At 46.5% G+C, this 19,177-nt stretch overlaps 1 protein-coding gene across 3 annotated transcripts in view; it reads left to right on the top strand.

The window, feature by feature from the left end:
* gse1b (Gse1 coiled-coil protein b) overlaps window positions 1-19,177 on the top strand; it is a 193,512-nt gene that overhangs the window by 154,451 nt on the left and 19,884 nt on the right. For 2 of the 3 annotated variants that reach the window (XM_042501982.1, XM_042502152.1), the window contains 2 exons: window positions 7,979-8,176; window positions 16,827-17,035. In XM_042501982.1, coding sequence (XP_042357916.1) covers window positions 7,979-8,176; window positions 16,827-17,035 — 407 coding nt within the window. Of the gene's footprint in view, window positions 1-5,734; window positions 5,917-7,978; window positions 8,177-16,826; window positions 17,036-19,177 lie in introns of those variants that run through there. The other variant, XM_042502066.1, reaches the window with a different exon arrangement.

The raw sequence follows: 19,177 nt of genomic DNA, 5'->3' as shown, positions 1-19,177 counted from the left end.
GAGAGAGCCGACAGGACCTGGTGATGTTGATGATGACGACGGTGAGTCAGAGCTGACTCCCTACCTCCTCTCTCAGGCGAACAGCTGGGCTGGGGCTGAAGCTGGCCCTCTCATCAGGGGAGCGGCAGGGCTGTGTCCCCCTCAGCGAGAGGCTACAGAGGGCACAGCCATACAGACAGCAGCTTGACTCCTGGGGCATGGACCACAAAGAGCCAGAGACACAGACAGAAGGCTCTTATGTGTGTTTGTGTGACTGTATGTGTGTGCCTGCATGTGTGTGTTCACACTCTCTAAGCAGCGTTGTGAAGCGTAACCAGACTGTTCTGTCATACGCCCACGCTGGTGTCTCAGAGAACACAGCCACACACTCACCAGATGACATGCGTGCGCACACACACACACACACACACACACACACACACACACACACACACACACAGACACACACACATACACACAACCCCAGCAACCCCTACCACAGCCGCTATGTAATTTACAGACAGAGGAAATGGCGCTGTTGGGGTGGGTGAGTCGGATGCAGGGAGGAGGAGAGGAGAAAAAATCATCTCAGCTCGTGCCTACCCTCAAGACACAATCTGCTTCTCTGTGGCTGTGTGTGTTGGAGAATAAAAGAGAGGAAGGTGAAGATAGGGAGAGAGATGCCGGCTGGTCTTTTGAAATCTCTGTGTTTTTGTTGCAAGCTGCTGGCAGGCAGGGTTTTTTTGAGAAGAGGGGGGCATACAGAGCGAATGGAGGAGAGGAAGAGAAGTAGGAGGTGAGGGATGAATAATGAGGTGTGCGCCCACGTGCACGTTCACACACACACACTGCCGTATCATTTAAAGCCACACAAGGTAAAAGACAGGAAAAATGCTCTCTTTGCTCTTTGCACAGAAGTGAATGTGTGTGTGTGTGTGTGTGTGTGTGTGTGTGTGTGTGTGTTGAAGACAGTGACAGGGAGCCAGGTTAGAGGGAGATGTACTCTGTTCTCTGCTGTAGCTCCTTAATGGAGGCCTGCTGTATAATGACAGCTCAGACACACAGGCAATTCTCTCTCTCTCTCTCTCTCTCTCTCTCTCTCTTTCTCTTTCTCTTTCTCTCTCTCGCTTTCTTTCTTTCTGATTCTTCATTGATCTCGTGCTCTCTTTCTCACCTTTCTCCCTTGTTTCTCTCTGCCTCTTTGTCTCCTTTCCTTTTTACCCTCCTCTCCTCTTTTCTCTCTCGCTCTCCAGTGGAATTGTCCTCTTTGATTCTGCTGCTCTGCAGCCACACTGCTGCTGTTTCAGGACTTCTCTGATATTAGGGTTTTCTCTTTGGTATGGACTGAAAGAGATGGCATGCATGCGCATAGACATGCACTCGCAAACACACACACACACACACACACACACTCCCACATACTCATCCGTTCTACAGTGCCTGAGGGTAGATTGCTCTGACATCTCATCTCAGAAGTCAAACAAACCTGGAACTACCAGAGCAGGTTTATCCTGCTGTGTTCCTGGATACTGTGTGTGTATTTGTGCATGCGCAGCTTTATGTGTTTTCGACATCAAGATCATGACATGCATCTATTTGTACAGTTTATGTTGAAGCCCTTGTATTCATGTGTATGAGCTTTTACAACCACTCTTGAGGTCGGGTTCCTACTCTCTTGCTCGACTTTCATGAACTACATTTTTTTTTTTTTTTTTTGCCTGTTCAGCTAGAAGATCTTCCTTAATCATATATCATATACAGTATATCATTTCAAGTGTTGATTTTGTCAGCCATAGAGTTGCATTTCCTGCTGTCATTCAGTCAGTTTTACTGTGTCAATTTCACTTTCGGTTGAAGCACTTCCATGATGTGGCTGCAGTAGTGGCTTTTATGTCTGTATTATGGTCTGTTTTGCTATGTTGGTTTCATCTGCATCACAGCATCACTGGTAAATTAGGCAGTTTAATGTTTCATCCTCATCTATCTTTAGTCAGAAGCTTCCTTCATGCTGAACTTCTTACATGCCCTCCTCCCATCCTTTTCATCCTCCCATCAGCACGTCTTCAGCCAACTGGCAAGTCAGTCAGCCATTCATGATGACATGTACTCATCTAAATCCCTCCCGTGTCACTGGATGAGCTATGTACTCAAGGTAATTTCAGCAGGTTGAATGTTTGAACTTGCGTCCTTTGGTTGAAGTATGCTTTTCCACTGAGTGATGCCTTCATTTTTTGAACACCTGTGGTGTGTTGTCATGAGCAACTGTGATCAGAGTTTATGATCTCAGCAATGAGGGGGTTTCCTGTTATCCATCTATGACAAGATGGCATGGTTAAAGGTGTTGCTAATCTTGATGGTGTGTAGGATGCTTGCTGGTCTGCACAAACTGCAGTAAAACGTATGTCACCTGCAGCTCTTTACCTAACCAGTTCTGGTTAGGTAAAGGCTGAGTTCTGTTTACTACTCCTCCCTGCAATACTTGAAACTTTACACCTGACAAAAAGTGTCCATATCCCACTGTTAAGGCTTCAGTTATCAGTTGCTTGCTTATCATACCAAAAAACAGGGCTGAACATCTTGTAGCAGCTTCACAATAAAAGCCTTGCAGTAGGTTGCTGGTGAAATGTGGAGCAGCAGTAAATGTTTGTTTTGTATTAGCAAATACAGCTCTGATAGAAAACAGCGAGGGAGCTATTTGTTAGAGGAAAGTAAGAACAGGAATGTAGGAGTGGAACAAAACACCAAACCACAGAGGCTATGTTACACCGGAGCTACAAAAGTATTCAAAGCCGAGCACAGCAAGACTTTTAGAAACGGTGCTTTAGTCGCCTGCCTGGCCACACATGTTGAGCCAACCAGTTTATTACACTGACATATTTATTGCTCATTTGAGGGCAGACACTGACCGGTTTTGGTTCTGTTCCTAAGCTGCGCCACAATATTGTGGCATAGTTAAAGCGTACCGAGCTGCTGGAAAAGAGGCATCTGCTGCTCTGGTGAAGTTAAGCGTGTTGTCGGCAGTACTGTTCCAGTCCATGCTGCGTTGGACTTGGCCAAGCCAGGTTGGTGGCAGGATCAGATAGATGGGCCAGCAGCACTGCCCTGCTAGTTTTAACGAGCTGATAGGCAAATCCCTTCCTGGTTAAAGATTAACCACTCGCTAGAGCTGCCACTGCATTATCTCCCTGCTGGCCGGGGCATACAGGAGCCAAGAGGATTTACTTTATATGCGTGCGTGTGTGTGTGTGTGTGTGTGTGTTTTTTTTTTGAGAGAGAAGGAGAGAGAGAGTAATCTGCATTCCAACCAGCAAAGGGTGGAATTGAGTGTGTGTGTGTCACTGTGTTTGTTTGACTATGGGAGTTAGTGATCGGCTTTACTCCCAGCGGGGTGTTAAAACTGTGTGTTTACTGTATGCCATTTAGCAGTCAATCTGCTCTGTGTGTGTGTGTGTGTGTGTGTGTGTGTGCGTGTGTGTGTATGGGCGGGATCATGTTTGTGTGTGGTTTGTTGTAATCTACATTCCTTTTCTTTCAGGGCTTTGTTTTGTTTTCCCTTAGGGCGTAACAGCATTCAAAGGGTTAATTGCATCAGGAAGCTTGGTGTGTAACAGTCTCCTTTAACCCTTAGGTTGTCAGAAATTTTTTTAAAATTTATTTGCTGCAGTGCCAAAATTCATTCATATTGCCCATTAGGGCTCTAAAGCTTGCAAGTGGATGCAGCCTTTGTCCTGTTCATAATTCACGGTAATATCATTTATATTTTTCCTTTTGTGTATCACTGGATTAAAGGACTGTGGCATATGCTGTTTTATCTACAGAGGACTCCCTCTGATTAACTGGGAGACAATGCCATCTGCTGGATGTTTGAAGGATGTAGTGCCTAAAATACTGTGCAAGTGTGTTGTAACTGAGTGATGTTAAGAGGTGGAGGCAGGCTCAATAATCTGGAAATTCATAAGACATTACTCATCCTGGGATGCTTAGATCATACTATTCATCATTACTTACTCTGAAAAGAGAGCCTTGACTTGTGCGGCTCGTGTTTTTCTGGTTAAGAAAGAAAAAGTGGAAGCGGAGATCAGAGGGAGCTCTCTCTGCACACCCACATAACCTTAATACTATCATTGATTTCCACTTAATCCTGTTCTGCATGTTATAATCGGAGCATTGAAAAAGTGAGTGTTTAACCATGCAATAGATGGGAGCTCACCGATTTCTTGTAAAGCAGTTCTTCTCTTCTTGTATGTTTCGGGCATTCTTGCTTTTATTGGACAATCGACAGCAGAAAGTTGAAAGGAAATAAGGGCAGATAGTGGACGACATGCAGCTAAGCCAGACTTGAAGTTAGTCCACTCATAGGCTACTTGGACACCCCATGAGCCACACTTCTGCTTCTGAGTACCAGCAGAGGGAGCCTGAACAAGCATCTTCGTGGAAAACTAAGTAAGCACCTGCAGCTTCTGTTCTGCTTCATTCAAGCACCTTCAGACAGAGGACATCAACGCAGACAGCAAAGAGACAGAACCAGCAGGGTGATCCTTGTGATGCTACACAGGAAAGGGGTGGAGGAGAGGGACAAAGATAGAGGAGAGCGTAGTGGTCCTGTGTTTTCTAAAGGGAGTCCTAAGGTACAGAAAATGAGCTGTGTCAAGAGGGGGCCTTTGACATGATGCTGGCCACCGTGTGACTTAACTCTTAAGATAATCCCGCTCCCTGTCATTGCTCTCACTCCCTCGCTGTTCTGAGAGAAGTAGCGAGTGACTGAAGGAGGAAATGACTAAAGAAACGACTCATTCACACCCCTGCAATGACAGCAGGATGGACAGAGGGGAAGTCAAACCCACGCATTTACCCTTTTCCTGAGCCCTCCTCCCCCGACAACTATTAAGCATTAGTCTCCTCCACCCTGATAAGAATTCCTTGTAATTGTTGTTCATGCAGCCAGTGTGTGCCTTTGTGGTCTGATTGCACATTTTTGGTATGACTTCCTTGTTTGTATGAAATAGTAAAGGTTAACTGAGAGAGAATAGATTTCATTACCTTTTTGTTTTGGATGTAGTTTCCTATCTTCCGCTTCATTTTTTCTTGATGAGCATTTGTTACAGAACAATTATGCTAATAAATTTAAGCAAATTGAATTGCATTGAGGCAGATATTCCCACACAAAAGGGTTTCTGTCTTAGGCTTTGGGCTTGACACAGGCCAGGACATGTCCTCTTCCTTTCTCTTTCCTTCTCTTTCTTTTTGTTTCTCAAGAAGGGAAGGGCGCCTCACATATTTAACCTACCCCCCCCCCCCCCCCATCCATCTATATATGTACATACACACAGCCTGTCGCACCCCAACCATGGGGTCAGATGTGATGACCGGCTGAGCACTCTCCCCTCCGCCTCCTCCTCCTCAGCTCTTCTCCTCTCCTCTCCCCTCCCCCCCCACCCGCTCGCCTTGGGCAGGGCATGCATGCCTGTGTCTGTTATCTACAAATGGCTGAGGAATTATAGGTTGAGAGGGGAGGAGGAGGAGGAGGAGGAGTGAGGGAGAGTGTGAGAAGGGCGGGCGGGGAGGGAGGGGGGTTGGTGGGTGAGGTCATGTGACATCGCAGCAGCTGCTAGGCTAAGAATTTCTGTTTTCTCACTTAGAGAGAGCGAGAGCTCGAGCAAGGAGGGGAGAGATAGGCAGCGTGTGTGGTGTGTTGCTTTGTTAGATAAGCTCTAAACGGTCTTTGTGAGCGGCAGTGCGAGAGACAGGAAGGCAGGAAGGCAGGCAGGGAGAGAGAGAGGGTGGACGGGCGAGAGGAGATAGATAGACGGTGAGCGAGAGGGAGAGAGGAGCAGGAAGATGGTGTGTGTCCTGTCGGTGGCTGCCGGTGTGTGCTTGGCTGGGCTCAACGTGAAGATGCAGCCATGGGGGATTCAGGCAGCTCCACTCCTTTGTGCAGTAAGGAGCTTCGGCCACGCTTTTAATCTATGAGGGGTGGGGGTCATGAACCACTGCCAGACCTCCGGATATGTGTCTCTTTGTGTATTTGTCAAGCTATGTGCTTGTCTGTCTCTTCTTTCACTGTTACTTGCATGTGTGTCTGTGCTGTGGTTTTATGTGTGTGGGCTTTAACACAGTGTCTCTATGGTATGATAGTATTTGCAAAAAGTTCCTTGTATGTTTCGTTGACTCCTTTCTTGGACTTTTTCTGACTTTCTCTGAAAAGAGAGCGGCAGGAGCAGTATTCTAGTATCTTGACAAAGTCACGTCACTGGGCTCAGCAGTTGGTGTGTGTGTGTGTGTGTGTGTGTGTGTGTGTGTTTGCTTGTCTCTCAATGGCGCCGTGTGTGTTGTTCAGACAGTAGTCATTGTTGATCCAAGTATTAATTGTGTGCTGGGTTCAGTCTGAGTGCACTGGGTAACTGGAAGGTTATAGGCAGGACAACTCAAGAGGTGTTGGGAATGTTATTCACTCTCTCATGCCCGACTTGACGTTGTGTGTGTCTACTCAAACAACACACACACACACAGACACACACACACACTCACACCCACACGCACACACACACACACACACACACACACACACACACACTGCTCTGCTCTCAGGAGGGAACATGATCTTTTTATAGCCCTCTCAGCCTCTGGGGTAAACCCAGATATAACTCCTATTTATCTAATTGTGCTATTGGTATACTGTTAGTAAGCAGCTTTTATTCCAGTCAGTATGTCTTTGTCTCAGAAGTTGTTGTGTGAGCTGGAAGTTTACTTTGAATGTTGATTAAAGGAGGATTCAGAACAATCCCTAGAGTGTGTGTGTGTGTGTGTGTGTGTGTGTGTGTGTGTGTGTGTTTACATCTAAAAGTGAACACCTCTGCCACTTAAGAACCAGTCTGCGCTTATAATGTCCTGTGGGCCCCCCCGGTAAAGTGTGTTTTGCTTGAGCATGTAGGGCTATCACACGCCGCTCTGGCATTTAGGGATTCCACTGACCAAACAGTGACCCCTTCCAACACACACACACACACACACACACACACACACACACACACACACACACACACACAGGAAGTAAAGGGACAGCCGTCTCCTCACCCTTTCTCCACCTCAAACCACAGAGCACTTGTAAACGTGAGGCTAGAAAGAGACACGACACAAAAAAATCCCCATTTTTTGTTGCTGTTGACTTCATCTCTTTGCAATGTAGCATTAACTCTTCCTTTTGAGTTAAACTGAAAGTTTTGTTTTATACTATGTAAGTCTCAAAACCACTGACGCAAGAAATCCCAAGATTCATTCAAATCACATTGTCTAAATTTAGAAAGATCCAGCTGGCAGCATTTGAAGCATCACAGTTTATTTCCTCTTACAGTGTTGTTATAACTCTTCCTCTCTGATTAGAGAAGGGTCTTAGTAGCACCTCTCTGGCAGCATTAATTGGATCAAGCGCAATATGAATGGGACACTTTTTCTAAAGTGATAGTTGTAGTGGGGAAGCCAAAGAGTTGCTAATTTGTTACATTTTAATAGGGAAGGCAACGGATGTGTTAATGCTGAATTTTTTAACATCTAAGGAACTATTATAGACTGCCACTAAGAAATAAAGTCCCTCCGGTAGTGTTGGAGCATGCTCAGTGGAGGTGTTGTGTAAACTCGGTGACCATGGCCCTCTGGCAGACACACAGCCAGACTGGAGCTCTTTGAGCACAGGAAGGCTGACCTGCCCTCCTAACCTCTCACCTCTGACCCTAAGCCATACAGCTAAAGCCCCTCTGCCCCTCACACTACCAATCCCCATCCGCCCCAGCTGTCACAAACATACCCGGCACCACACTTTGCTCTGTCTACAGAAACAGCTATGCTCCTCACTTTGTCTTTGCATATTTCTTGCAATGCAAGCTTAGATGTCGGGTTTAAAGGTATTTTTAATGACTCCAGGTTGTTTTTTTTTTGTTGTTGGTTCTCCCTGAATTGATCATAAACACTTACGTCTATTCTCCTCCCTTTTGTCCATTTATAGGCATGAGCCATGAGCCAAAGTCACCATCGTTAGGAATGATCTCCACGGCGACCCGTACCACGGCGACAGTCAGCCCCCTCACCCCGTCACCTCTTAATGGCTCCATCGTAGCCAATGGAAGCCCCGCTACCCAGTCTGCTCACTCTGGATTCGCTGCAGCCCTCCGTAAACTGGCCAAACAGGCTGAAGAACCTCGAGGTAAAGACACACAGCTTTCACCACAGGGATTCATGACATTGTCAAGTTTAAGTGTGCTAGATGCCAGCATTTTGGCTGTATTATTAATGAAGGAAATTGGAACAATCCACAATTGTGTCCTCTATTGTGGCTTCTACTTCACATTGCTTATTTGGCAATGGAATTGCCAAAGGACTTATCTTAAACAGGTTTAAAATGGATTTGCAGTTTATGGTCTGCAGTTTGATTTGATATTTTCTCAGTATACTTAAGGGCTGGGCTATATATTGCTATTATTGCTGTATTGTGATATGAGACTAGTTATCATCTTAGATTTTGGATATCATAATATTGTCTTTTCCTGGTTATAAAGGCTGCATTACTGTCAAGTGATATAATATTCTGAACCTACCAAAATGTTCTAGCTATTATCAATTATTATCTATTATCTGCCTTTACCTTCATAGTCATTACAATACTGATTACTGTTATTTATCACAGGGTTCCTGCAGATCCCTAAAAATTCTCAAAAGGCATTGAATTCATTTGGCCTTAATTGACATTAAAATTTCTTTTATCGATCTTTCACATGTATAAAAATAAAATAATTTTTTTTCTGACATTTCATTATAAAAAAACCTTGCAAAAATAATTGGTAACTATACTGCTAATCTGTTTTATTTACAAAAAAAAGAAACCTCTCGTGTTAAGGTCACCAAATTGGGATAATGGAACCCACAAAACTCATATTTGTTTCTGGTTGTGATGCTCAGAGCAGAACATCCACTGTCTGCTATCTGGCTGTCACTGTACTCTGGATGAAATAGGGGCAGTGCAAATTCAACAAAAATTGTCAATTTAAGTGAATGTATATCCAAAGACAAATGTCCACGTGAGTGGACAATTGAGCTATCTATTCTAACAAGATTTCGGGAGGATGGCTGAATCTGGTACAAGGCAATGCATATGAGACTCGTTTTTTTAAAATCTTGGCATAATGGAAATCAAGACAGTGAGATGCCACATGCAGACTGAGAAATACAAAATCGTCAAAGAAAAACCCCACCAACAAACACCAGGTATATCCCAGTTCTGTTCTACTGTCATGTCCGACACAAGGCCAAAAGTCATGTTTCATGCTACAATTAACATTTGAGCAAAATTGTCCCTAACTCTAAGTAATCAATGTCTGTTCATGTTTTGTCTTCTGGTGTTATTTTTCATTCTGTTCATGGCATTAAACAAGTGTTAAATCTGACTTGCCTTAAGCTGTCGGAACCCTGCATTGAAAATTGCATTGTGCAGATATTTCCTGAAATCCCCAATTGTCAACCCTACAATATTGTTGCAATGTCAATATCGAGATATTTGATCAACACCATGGCGATATTGAATTTTTTCCATATCGGCCAGCCCAATTATGTTTTAGTCCTCATGTCTGACAGCAGAATCTTTGGCTAAAAAAAAACTGCATCAAACATCAACATCAAGCCATGATCCCATCACCCTATTGTGTATTAAGCCATAATAAGAGCTAAATGCATTGTTACATCCAGTCTCCTGACCCTTACTTGTAAACCTGATGGATTAGGTGTTCTTTACTCCCTGTACTCTGTGTGTTGTTGTATATTTGGTCTTTGTGTGTGTGTGTGTGTGTGTGTGTGTGTGTGTGTGTGTGTGTGTGTGCGTGTGTGTGTGTGCATGTGTGCATGTGTGCGTGTGCGTGTGCGCGTGTGCGTGAGAGTGGGGTCATATAGGTCTGTGTGTGTGTGTGTGTGTGTGTGTGTGTGTGTGTGTGTGTGTGTGTGTGTGTGTGTGTGTGTGTGTGCGCACGCGCGCGTGCTGTGCCTAGTTCCATGGACAGTTTGTGTAGCTGAGAGCAGAACCGCTAATAGCAATGGGATGATATCCACACAGGATTGAATTAGTTGGTGTCCCTGGAGATACTGGGACGGAGAGAAGCCACTCTAGCTGACCCACTTAATGTGCTGTGTGTGAGTGCACGAACACTTGGGTGTGCTTGTCGATGTGTGTATGATGGTGTTATAATTCCCCTTTATACATTTGTCTTAGTCAGTGTAAACACACACACACACACGCATCTGAAATATGCGATAGAATTCCCAACTCTCAGAGCTCTATCCTGTGGTTGTATGAAGATGAAATAAGCATCAGGTGGCTGAATTGCGTGCTATTTACTCAGACGCTGTATGTCAGAAATTCCGAGCTATATCTTTAAGACTGAAACATGTTTTTTTGTGTAAGTGCCTTTTGTGGGTTTACGGTTTCCTCTTTTTTGCTCAGTATCTCTGGTAAATGCAAAACTGGCCTTTAATACACAAGAACATGCAAATGTGCCCAATGTCTCTTAATTAAACACACACATAAACATAAAAACAAGCGTACAAAACAAAATCAGCAGGAAGTTTATTGAGTCCCTGTGTGTGTGTGTGTGTGTGTGTGTGCGTGCGTGCGTGCGTGTGTGCGTGTGTTTGTGTGGTTCCATGCTTTGGCTCTGGAGAGGCCCCTGCTACCCCAGCTGTCCACCCTTGCTCTGGCTCTTAAATCAGATGGTCCCCTCCTTCCTGGCTGTCCCTGGACACCTCGCTCCCCAGCCCACCGCAGCCTGGGACCCAGAACCCTGCAAATGATTTATTACCCACAGAAAGAGAGAGAGAGAGAGCTCAGACCTCACCTCTCCTCGCCTCCCTCTCAATCCTTCTCCCCTTCATCTCTCTCCACTTCCTCAGCCCTACATGCCAGCCCTATTACTTTCTCACTCTCTCTCTCTCCCGAACAGAAAAATCAACTTCTGGAGTTCAGTCCTTTTCATTTTATCACGGACTCGCCTTTTTTTATTGGAATATTTCCGTCTTATCGTTGTTGCTCATCCCCCCCTTGTGACAGTTGCAGCTGGAGAACACAAGGATTGCGTTCTCTTAGTCATGTTTTTTTAATACCTCTGCTTTTTTATTTTCATTGTGGAGCAAGGTGAGAAAAGTCTGCACTGTTCTATTTGTAATTCACAATCCACCAAGGCAGAGAGCTCCTGTCTGTGTCTTTGTCATACAAACAGACACCAGATCCTGTCTGATTAAGCTCTACCACCTTTTTATTAAAAGCACAAAAAAGCCCCTTTGTTATTTTGAGGGCCTGCTGACTGTGCTGCATGGCTGGTGTAGGCAGTGATGTGTTGGTGAGTCAGCCGTCGGGCATAAGGGGCAGCTCTGCCCGTGTCAGGAGCACTGGCTGCGGGGTGGGCAGAGGCATGTAGCCCCTGGTGCTCCAGTCACCTCTCTGTCTGCGGAGCCTGTATTTATAGGCAAGACACACACACCCAAACACCACCACACATTCAAACAGTTGTATTTGCAACCGTGTAAGCCTCGTGATTTCTTAGCATGCTGCAGCCTGCTGTCCTTTCATTAGCAACTTTGGCTCAACCGCTCTCTCTCTCTCTCTCTCTCTCTCTCTCTCTCTCTCGCTCTCTCTCTCTCTCTCTCTCGTTCATGCTTTGAGGTAAGTAGTGCAGAATACACGACGTGCCATGACTCAGTGTCCTAAGGCCTAGAGGAATTAGTTAGGTTTGACTACTAGTATCACTGCCACTGGCGGCTGAACTGATTTAAGACCCTGAGCACGGCTACTGTTTATACACACACCCGCGCACACACATACGCACACACATACATTGTCACTTGTCTGTGGTGAGTATAATGAATAGCTCTGTGTACTGAGTGCTGTGCTGAAGAGGGGAGGTGATGGATAATGAGTATCAGAGCAGCGTAAAGGACACACTTTCATCCCATGTACGCTCACATGAACGCACATGGTAGCACTCGCATGTGTGCACAAACACACAACACACACACGGACAACACACTGCCTCAAAAAGGCAGGCCTGCTGATATCTGATTAATTAGGCAGACCTGGGTTTAATCCTCTCAGTTGTTTCTTCTCGCACACTCTTAGACACATACACACCGCCAGAATGTCACGACTGCGTTCATACCAACTGTAGTATGCTGCCTGGAGAGAGAATGAAGCGAGGGAGAATAAAGGTGTACAAGATAGATGGACTGAATTGGCTGGAAAAGAGAGGAATTGGAAGTAATTAGTAGATTTGTGAAAACCTGTGGTGTTTGTCAGATTGTGAGTATATGTACATGGACATGTAAGTGTTTGTGTATGTGTGTGGCCGGAGGCTCCCCTTTTTTCTGGGAGCCCAGAGCATGCTGGGACATCGGGGCAGTGTGTCTCTGACCTCTCCATCTGGAGCCTGCCTGGGGCTCACACAGCCTCGCTGTGCTTAGTGTGTGTGTGTGTGTGTGTGTGTGTGCGTGTGTGTATTTCTTGAAGGCGAAACCCTCCAGGCTGTGACTGTCCCTGAAACACTCACAAACAAGCTCATTTGTGTTTCCCTTCTGTCTCTCGCGCTCTCCATCCACAGCAACCTTACACCTCTCATGACTCTGTTCAGTAGCAAAGCAGCATTTAAGCATAATATACAGTTTGTACAGTAAGCTGAAGGCACATAGGATTGCTCCTCTTATTTCCATCCGCCATCTTGTACCGTCTTTCTTTCCCTCACTGGCACAGCAACACACACAGTGTGATTCTCCCCTCCCCCCACTCAGTGATGCAGATTACAGGCTTTGTGTTGTGTTGTCAGTGCATGGCCAAGACTGTAGTAGCAGGTGTGTGCGGTGTTTGTGTGCATCAGTGGTTATTGTGTGTCAGTAAGTGAGGGGATGTGTGTGTGTGTGTGTGTGTGTGTGTGTGTGTGTGTGTGTGTGTGTGTGTGTGTGTGTGTGTGTATTAGAGTGCACGTGTTGAGGCTTGTGCTGCTGGTGGGGTGGCATATGGATGCAGGGTTGGCTGGGCACTGCTATGCACACCAGGTGTGAAATGGACTGTTTAATTAAGTGCTGATGTTGTTGTAATGCATGCTGGGAGGGAGGGGGTGTGTTGGGTGGGGTGGGTGTGTTAGCGGGGTGGAGGAGAGCACCTTCTGCCTGGAAGGGCTTGGGCTGGCTGCTCGGCTGTTTGGCAGGGGTGTTGGTGGAGGTGGTGGCAGCGGCAGAAGATTGGTCGGGGCCATTTGGCAACGCTAAAACATTTTTGTGTAGTGTTGTCTTCCTATGAAGGCTTAGTGATCCAGTGGGATTCACTGCTATAGCTGTTGGACTCCTCCATTGAATGAAATGGTGCACTGAAGAGTTGCAGTGGCTTTTGATTGGGTCAGTGGCTGAACTAAAAGGTGCCGTCTATGCAGGGACACTTGGCCGCAGCCTCTGACCACAGCTTGGTTTGTTTGTTTGTTGCTGCTAGTTGTATCTTTTGTGTGTGTGTGTGTGTGTGTGTGTGTGTGTGTGTGTGTGTTTGTGTGCGTGCGTGCGCATGTGTGGCTCAGCTTGAGCGGTCAAGTGTGGAGGCAGTCTGGGAGAGTGGGACTGGTAATAGAGGAGGCGATAGAGAAAGGAGCTTCACATTAATCACACACAGCTTGGGACTGAGACAGCGCTTGCTTTCTTTCTCTCTTTTCCTTGCTCTTTCCTTCTGTCTCTACCTCTTCTGTCTCCCTCTCTCTCTCTCTCTTTCTCGCTCTCTCTCTCTCTCTCTCACTCTGCACCCCCTCTCCAAACCCCATCACCACACCACACACCCCTACACACCAAGCAAGTGACAATCAGTACTGCTAATGAAGTGCAGGTTGAGAGCTGATGAGCCTGTTTTAGACTCTGGGGACGAAGGCTGTGTTTCTCTCCTCCTCCTCCTCCTCCTCCTCCTCCTCGAGCTCCCTACAGGACCAGCATGTATGGCCATCTTCTCTCTTTATAGAGCGAAAGGGAGGAGCATATGGCAGAAATTACACCAGCGTGGTGCCAATCACATGCCTCCATATATGATTTTTCTCCTGTCAGATGGCACTATCGTGTGAAGGAGGGGATTTGTGTGGAAATTGGAGTGTGTGAGGGTGTGTGTGTTGAAAACGGACAAGAGGAAATCTTGGAGGCTTGATGAAGGAAAGAAGCTTATGGACACATGACTCTCTGTTGTTTAAACAGGAAGATAAAGGGAAACATACATAGATGCACACATGCAAACATGTAACCACTCTCTCAGACATCTCCCTTGAGCCCACACTGGCTGTAAGTATTGTAAATGTGTTTATGAAAATTGCGCGTTGAGTCTGACAGATCTACGTCTGGTTGGCAGGCACCGTGTTTGAAGAACAGAAGGAAAAGGAATTAGCGTGTATGAAAAGGTGGTAGGTGGGTGGTGGTTGTGTGGGGTGTTAGAAAGGAGGAGGAGGGAATGATAGAGGAATAATAGCTGTTTGTATTTTTGTGTGTTTGTGTGTGTGTGTGTGTGTATGTATGTGTCGCGGAGATGAGAACACAGATTCTGCAAGCTGCAAGAGGAGAATGAAGCAGTTGGAAGACGGCCCTTGTCTCTTTTATTTCCTTCTTCCCCTCACCTGCTTCTCTTCCTGCTCTCTTAATTATTTAGTCTGCCCTGCCTCTTCTCCAGTCTGCTTTGCCTCGACATGGAAAAGGAGGAGGAAGAGGAGGAGATGGGAAGAGAGGGGGGGTGAGAGAAATAGAGTGGAGGTCTGTTGCTTAGCAGTCCTCTGCCTCTTCCCTCCTGCCAGCTTTATTCGTTCCCCCATCCTTGTGTATGCATATTGTGAGTGTGTGTGTCTGTGTGTGGTGGTGAGTGAATAGGCTGTGACACTAGAGCTGTATTAAGTGTAGCTCCATTCCCTGGGCTGAGTGGGCTGCTATTGATTGGCCTAGTCTTGCAGGGGAGAGTAATGGCTCTCCGAGGTGAGGGGGGGAGGATTAGGCCACTAATTGCCATTGTGCAGACAAGATATGCCCCCCTCCCCACCACCCAATATCCCCCACCCTGTCCCCGCCACCCACTCACCCATCTGCACCCCTTATCTCTCTGCTTTCCTCTCTCCATCTCCCATTTCACCTTGCACCTCTTTTGCACTCTCACATGCTGTTTTTTTCCCGATCACCCCCATCTCCTATCATTTTTCATTTTCATGTCTCACCTCACATGTATCATCACCATCTTTTTCTCACATCTTTTTTTTTCTTGCCCCTCCTCACCCTCGCTGTGCCTGTTACCACCACTCACACATAGATTTTCAGATTTTCTCCAGACCGTCACCTCACTGCCGTTATTGATTCTTTCCATTATTTAGTGGTATTAGGTGTTTAAAAGCAGTCAATATCCTGACCACACCTATCATAAGCTGACGCTGTCAGTTATGTTGCCACGGAAACCAACGCAGGGAAGAAATGGCGGTTGGGTAAGAGATCTGTGGTTTTTTTGTTCTGATGGTGATAATTGGAGAGGAAGTAGACCTGAAACTGGCCTGAGGTTTCATCTGCTGTGGTTGCAAGTAAGCACATTAATGCACAAAAGGGCTACATGCACATGCACACACATAAGTGCACATCTCTTGCTGTCCTTGCTGCAGCAGCGAAGTGTGTGTCCCATTGAGAGGGTTGTGACCCAGTTTGACTGTGTAATGCTGTGCTCACTCTGAGCGGAGGAAACATACAGCACACTGTACTGTCAGGAGAGGAGGCAGGGGCTGGGTGAAGGAGAGGGGAAATGAGAGGAAATGAGAGGAAATGTATAGACAACATGGGTTCAAAACATAGGATAGAGCAAAGTTAAAATAAAGAAAAGAAGGAAAGACAGTTGGATAAAAAAGGACAGAAGGGAAAAGACAGTTGAGAAGAACAGACGCTGAAGCCTGTATGGGGGAGAGATAAAGATGTAAGGCTGGAAAGATGGAATTGCAGTGAAAAACGTATGTGAATGTGAGCATATCATAAGAGAGGAACTAGAGGGAGAGAAAGCGAGATGTGTAGAAAGCGAGGCATGTGACCAGACCGTGACCCTGCGCTACAGGGTTTCCCTTGGAGGGCTTTGTTAATGTGGCACAGCTACAGCGCAGCAGAGAAGCTCATTGGGCCAGCTTTTCACCACCTGCTGTGTGAGTGTGAGAGTGTGTGTGTGTGTGTGTGTGTGTGTGTGTGTGTGTTGTGTGTGTGTGTGTGTGTGTGTGTGTGTGTGTGTGCTTGCCGTACAGGGGGACTTCTGTGTGTGGCTGTAAGTGCCACTGACTGTATATACATTCAGTATGGCTATTCTCTTCCAAGCAGTGTATTCTTGGTGTGTGTGTGTGTGTGTGTGTGTGTGTGTGTCTCCTGCATGTCAAGGCTGTATGACTCTCACAGGGCTGCTCATCCTGATCACTGTCACTTCATAATAGGGGCCTAGGGCCATCTATCTGGCCATCTGTGTGTGCCATTATTTGTTGCTATTGTAGTGTTGCAGCCTCCCTTTATAATAATGATAATATATTTTATATAGCACTTTTCACAACACAGTTACAAAATGCTTTACAACACATTTAAATCATAGAAAGAATGAAAGCACGAAAACACAGAAAGTAGAACGAACTGAAATGTCATGAAACAGAAATGAAATCACAGAAAAATTCCCCAGTGAAGACGCTACAGGATCATCCTGTTGTTACATCTGCCTTTTTATTAATAGAGCAAAACACAGACTCCTGACTTGCCGTATGTTCTTTCTTTCTTTCACTGTACTCATTTCATTTGTCTCTGTCTTTCTTCAGCTGCGTCCTCCATCAGCAGTGAGTCCTCTCCAGTGTCCTCCCCGGCCACCAACCACAGCTCTCCAGTCAGCACACCCAAGAGGGGTCCCCTCGGTCCAGGGCCTGTCCTGGTTCCCCCAGCAGGCCACAGTGTGCCAAACACTCCACCTGTAGTCACCATTGCTCCAACAAAGACTAGCAACGGCCTCTGGAGGAACGAGGGACGCCAGGTAAAACCACATTCAAACACACATCACTCTGACCTTGAGCCTGCTTTCTTTCTTTCTTTCCTTTTTTTTCAGTTACTCTTTCTGAAGTCTCGGATTGTTATGGTGTATTTATTTTCTTTGTGTTTTCCTCTCTGTCTCTCAGCGGGCCTTTAAAGCAACATTTAAATGTTCTCATTCTGCACATCCAGCACAAGCATGCACACAGACCGGCTCTCGAGGGATTAATGGATTTTGAATACGGCCTGCAACCCATAGTGTGGCAGTACTCATTTGACATATGTACATGTGACATAGCTGGCCGGTCTACGAATGTCTGCCTCCCTCACCACCCCGTTCTCTCCCCTCTGTGGCTCCATGCGTTAAACAATGCCAGCTGCCACTGGGACGTCGAGATGACAGCCTCAACGGCAGCTAACATCTGTGCCCCTCCAGCCCCCCTCCCACTTAGCCCTCTTGCACTTGGCTCAGCCCCTCCTAAGCCCCCTCCCATCCCCAGCTTCAGCCTCACCCTCCTCACTCAAGCAGTCAAGTGCATCCTCCGCCTCATCACCCAGACACCCGCTCTCTGTTACGTAGTGGGGGAGAGAGAAAGAGGGAGAGAGAGGGAGAGCTGCTTGCTTTGATAAGGAGTGGATTATGGATTATGGCCTTGCTTTAAGCCTTCTTATCTCAGCTCAGGGCTAATTTTCGAGGCCAAGCGCACAGTTACGAACAGCACACGGCAACATGCGGAAACTCTCCAAGACAGTTTGACAGTTCCCCGGAGACGGAGAGAAGGGGGATAGCAGGGGTGAGCGAGGAGGTCAGCCAGCCAGCAATGTGTGGTAGCATTCAGGCTATTGTCCTTTCCTCTGGGCAGCCCCCCCTGACCCTGACCCTTTGTAGCTATAGCTTTTGCAAAATGACCCCTCCGCAGTTCAAGGGTCAACCTGAGCGGGGAGGGGCTGGAGAGTTGGGGGAGCTCTGCCAATGATGTCACCTATTTTTGTCATTCCTTCAGCGTAGCAAGTTTTAAAGAGCAGAAAAAGAAATGAACGGACAGAGTCCCCCTTGGTGCATGCGTTTGTGTGCTTTTGCATGTTGGTTGTGTGTGTGTAAGAGGTCAAGCTTGAATTAAAAGGGTCGCGTCACTGGGTTTGTGGTGCCTCCAGCAGCACGGGGCCACCCAGCCAAACATAAAGGAGGTTAAGGGAGGTGAGTTGGACAAGAGGTTGGGGCAGAGGTTGACGGGGGGGCAGCGGTGGGGATGCATCATGAAAACTGGCATCGTAGCATCTCCCCTATTTCTGCTGTGCCGCTTCAGTGAGCACATTCAAGTCTGTGGTCACAAAGAGCCACGAGGCCGTAAAGGACACACACATATACGCACGTCATCAAAATGTCCTTTTTAAACAAAGATAATACTGTCTGGAGTTTGCTTCAATTGCTTATCAGTGATCAGGAAGGATACATCAGGGAAGAAGGTTTGACCCGTTGGTTCTTTGACCATGAATCTTTACCCTTGTCTTCCTCTATGTCGATGATTGTCATTCAAGTTTTATGCCAATTTTTTTTCTTTTGGGCAAGATACCTCTGTGCCATGTCATCACCAACCTGTGTTTTTCTGTGTGACAGGAGTAATTTTGTGTAGACATAAAGGATTTGGTGTTGACAAGGGGACATGAACAGCCAGAAATGAAGATTTAAAGACAAAAGGAGAGTCTGAAAGAGGGAGGAGAAAAGAGGAAGGAGTCTGTTCTCTGGATCCCCTGTAAAGCATCCAAGAAAAGCTTGTTTGTTGCTGTGTGTACATTTGTGTGTCCTGCTTTCTGTGTGTTAGAAGGGTTGATTGGTGTCTCTCAGGCTGAGATATGTGTCTGTTTTTCAGAGGGTGGGGGTGGGAGGGGGGTGATAGTCAAGGCGGCTAAGGAGGGAGGGCTTGGTGCGTTGGCATTTTGCTTTAATGACTGCAGGAGTCTGCTCCCGCTGCTGCCTGTAATTGCTTTTTAATTGGCAATTTGGATTCATGGCTCCATCTGAGAGGCGTAAACGAGCGCTCTACAATGCGCAGGGTCTCCCACCCTCAGTGGGGGTTACAGGGGCCTGGCTCACACAGAGGAAGATGGCTGTTAATGGATGTGTCTTTGAGTCTGAGTGCTTGTA

Source organism: Plectropomus leopardus, chromosome 1 (genome assembly GCF_008729295.1).
Source record: "Plectropomus leopardus isolate mb chromosome 1, YSFRI_Pleo_2.0, whole genome shotgun sequence".
In the NCBI taxonomy this organism is placed as follows: domain Eukaryota; kingdom Metazoa; phylum Chordata; class Actinopteri; order Perciformes; family Serranidae; genus Plectropomus; species Plectropomus leopardus.
The sequence above is the reverse complement of the archived record's forward strand: the minus strand, read 5'-3'. Positions and strand labels throughout refer to the sequence as shown.